This window comes from Hevea brasiliensis, chromosome 3 (assembly GCF_030052815.1).
Source record: "Hevea brasiliensis isolate MT/VB/25A 57/8 chromosome 3, ASM3005281v1, whole genome shotgun sequence".
NCBI classification, from domain to species: Eukaryota; Viridiplantae; Streptophyta; class Magnoliopsida; order Malpighiales; family Euphorbiaceae; genus Hevea; species Hevea brasiliensis.
The window spans coordinates 26,235,530-26,238,040 of NC_079495.1; the positions used below are offsets into that span (position 1 = coordinate 26,235,530).

The 2,511-nt window shown below is 41.1% G+C and overlaps 1 protein-coding gene across 1 annotated transcript; it reads left to right on the plus strand.

Moving 5' to 3' along the window:
* Nucleotides 1-384: 384 nt before the first annotated feature.
* On the plus strand, nucleotides 385-1,026 carry LOC110638329 (uncharacterized). The gene is made up of 2 exons (XM_021788851.2): nucleotides 385-552; nucleotides 664-1,026. Exons 1-2 carry the CDS (start codon nucleotides 385-387, stop codon nucleotides 1,024-1,026), a joined length of 531 nt encoding a protein of 176 aa, XP_021644543.2.
* Nucleotides 1,027-2,511: the final 1,485 nt, after the last annotated feature.

Genomic DNA, 2,511 nt, shown 5'->3' on the forward strand with positions numbered 1-2,511 from the left:
ATTCATTGGGTATACAATGGGATCATGTCATATCTTAGAAAGGGGTAAGATATGACATGTTTTAGTGGTATCAGAGCAAATTTTTATATAGGTTTTGAGTTGTAAATTTGAATTATTATTTGATAAGTACAACTGCTCAAATGTCATTGATTGATACATATGGTGCATTTACATCATGAAAATAGACTAACGGGGAAAATTCTCTTGTGTTGATTGTTTAGGAGATAGAAATCTCTGAGAATTGATATGGACTAGGGGGATTATTCTAAGGAACACTCGGCTGTAACAGAAGCTCAAGGAGAGGCCCTAAGCCCTCAAGGTGTAGGAGGGCTAGCTACATAAATTCCACCCATGTAGTAATTTCCTGCACAGTTTGCACAGTATATGGCTGCTTTCTTTCAACAAATGGCTGGAAACGTGCAAGCACAACCACCAGTTCAACCCCAATCTCCAGTAAGACAATATGAAAAGTTGATGAAGTATGGAGCAACAGAATTTAAGGGCACAACATATCCTCTAGAAGCAAAACAATGGTTAGAGAGGATGGAAAGGGTCTTTAGGAAGCTACAATGCACAGAGGCCCTCGAATTTGAGTACACTGTTTCTCTGCTATAAGGGGATGCCTATGAATGGTGGAATACCATCCCTAACAGTCTACTATAGCCTCCAGTCCTGACCTGGGGAGATTTCCTCAAAGAATTCAGACAGAAGTATGTCCCAGATACACATGTTGACATGAAGCTTCAGGAGTTCTTGAGTTTGAAGCAAGGAAATAGAAATATAGCTAAGTATGAGAGAGAATTCTCCTATCTAAGCCACTATACGGGGAGTCTACTTACCATCAGCAGGTACAGATGCAAGAGATTTGAAGCTGGTTTGAGGCCTAGTATAAGGTTGCAAGTAGTTGGGTTCTGGCATGAGAACTTCTCTGAATTGATATCTCAAGCCCTTAAGTTAGAAAGGATAGAAGTGGAAGGGGCAACTGAGAAGGGAGAAAAGGAAAAAGGGGTGAAGACTGGTGGCTAGAGTTCAGGCAGTAGTTTGAGTAAAAGAAAGAATTTTAGGGGACCTAGTACTCATAGATTTGGTAGAGGTAGATCGTCAGTACAGAGGCCACCCCGATCTAGTCAGCAGATGGTCAGGGGAATAACCTCTGTTTGTGCCTATGAAATTTGTGGCAAGGTACATGGAGGGATATGCTATAAGGCCATAGGAGCCTGCTATAACTATGGTGGAACTAGGCACTTCGCCAGAGATTACACTAGTGCACGGTGACCTGTGCCATATACCACAGCAGAGGGATCAGTCCAAGGTTCTACCCTAAGAGTTTCACAGTCAGTTAGCAGAGTTAGAGGCAAAGGCAGAGGTAGTACTACTGCCAGTCAAGGCATAGTGAATCAGCCTGAGCAGAGTGAGACACCAGCCAGGGTTTACACCATACACCAAAGGGAAGAAGCGAAGATCTCCGATTTAATAGCCGGCACATTCTCAATCTTTGAACATAATGTTTATGTGTTGTTTGATCCCGGCTCCACTCACTCATATGTTAGTGCTAGAATTGTTTGTTCTACTGCTGTTCCTTGCATGAAAATGGATTTTGATGTGCTGGTGACTAGTCCCTTAGGGCAAGAAGTAAGGGTGAATAGATTGTATAAGGATTGTCTGTTGGTAATTCAAGGGTACATCTTTTTGTCAGATTTGATTGAAATTCCCTTTAGAGATTATGGCATTATCTTGGGTATTGATTGGTTAGCTAGGTACTATGCAATGATTGACTATAGATTGAAGATAGTCACTTTTGGTCTTCCTGAGTATGCAAATGTGGTAAAATACGGGGAGAGGCAGTTATTGCCATCTAATCTCATTTTAGCTGCACTTGCTAGAAGAATGATTCAAAAGGGGTGTTAAGCTTATCTAGCTCAAGTGATAGACACCCAAGTAGGGAGTCCAGATTTGAAGGATATCCCTACAGTGTGTGATTTTTCGGATATTTTTCCTAATGAATTGCCAGAATTACCCTTGGAAAGAGAGGTGCATTTTGAAATTCAGGTGATGCCGGGTGTGGAGCTGATCTCTATCACTCCATATAGGATGGCTCCTTCTGAATTAAAAGAATTAAAGGTGCAATTGCAAGAGTTGCTTGATAAAGGGTTTATATGCCCTAGTGTGTTACCATGGGGAGCACAGGTGTTGTTTGTGAAGAAGAAAGATGGTACTCTCCATCTGTACATAGACTACAGATAGTTGAACAAAGTGATAGTGAAAAATAGATATCCTTTGCCTAGGATTGATGATTTGTTTGATTAGCTGAAAGATGCAACTGTGTTCTCCAAGATAAATATGAGATCAGGATACTATCAACTGAGGGTACAGAAGCAAAGTATTTCCAAAACTACTTTCAGGACTTGGTATGGCCACAATGAATTTTTGGTGATGCCATTCGGGTTGACTAATGTTCTGGCTGTATTTATTGACCTGATGAATACAATCTTCAGGCCATATCTTGACCAG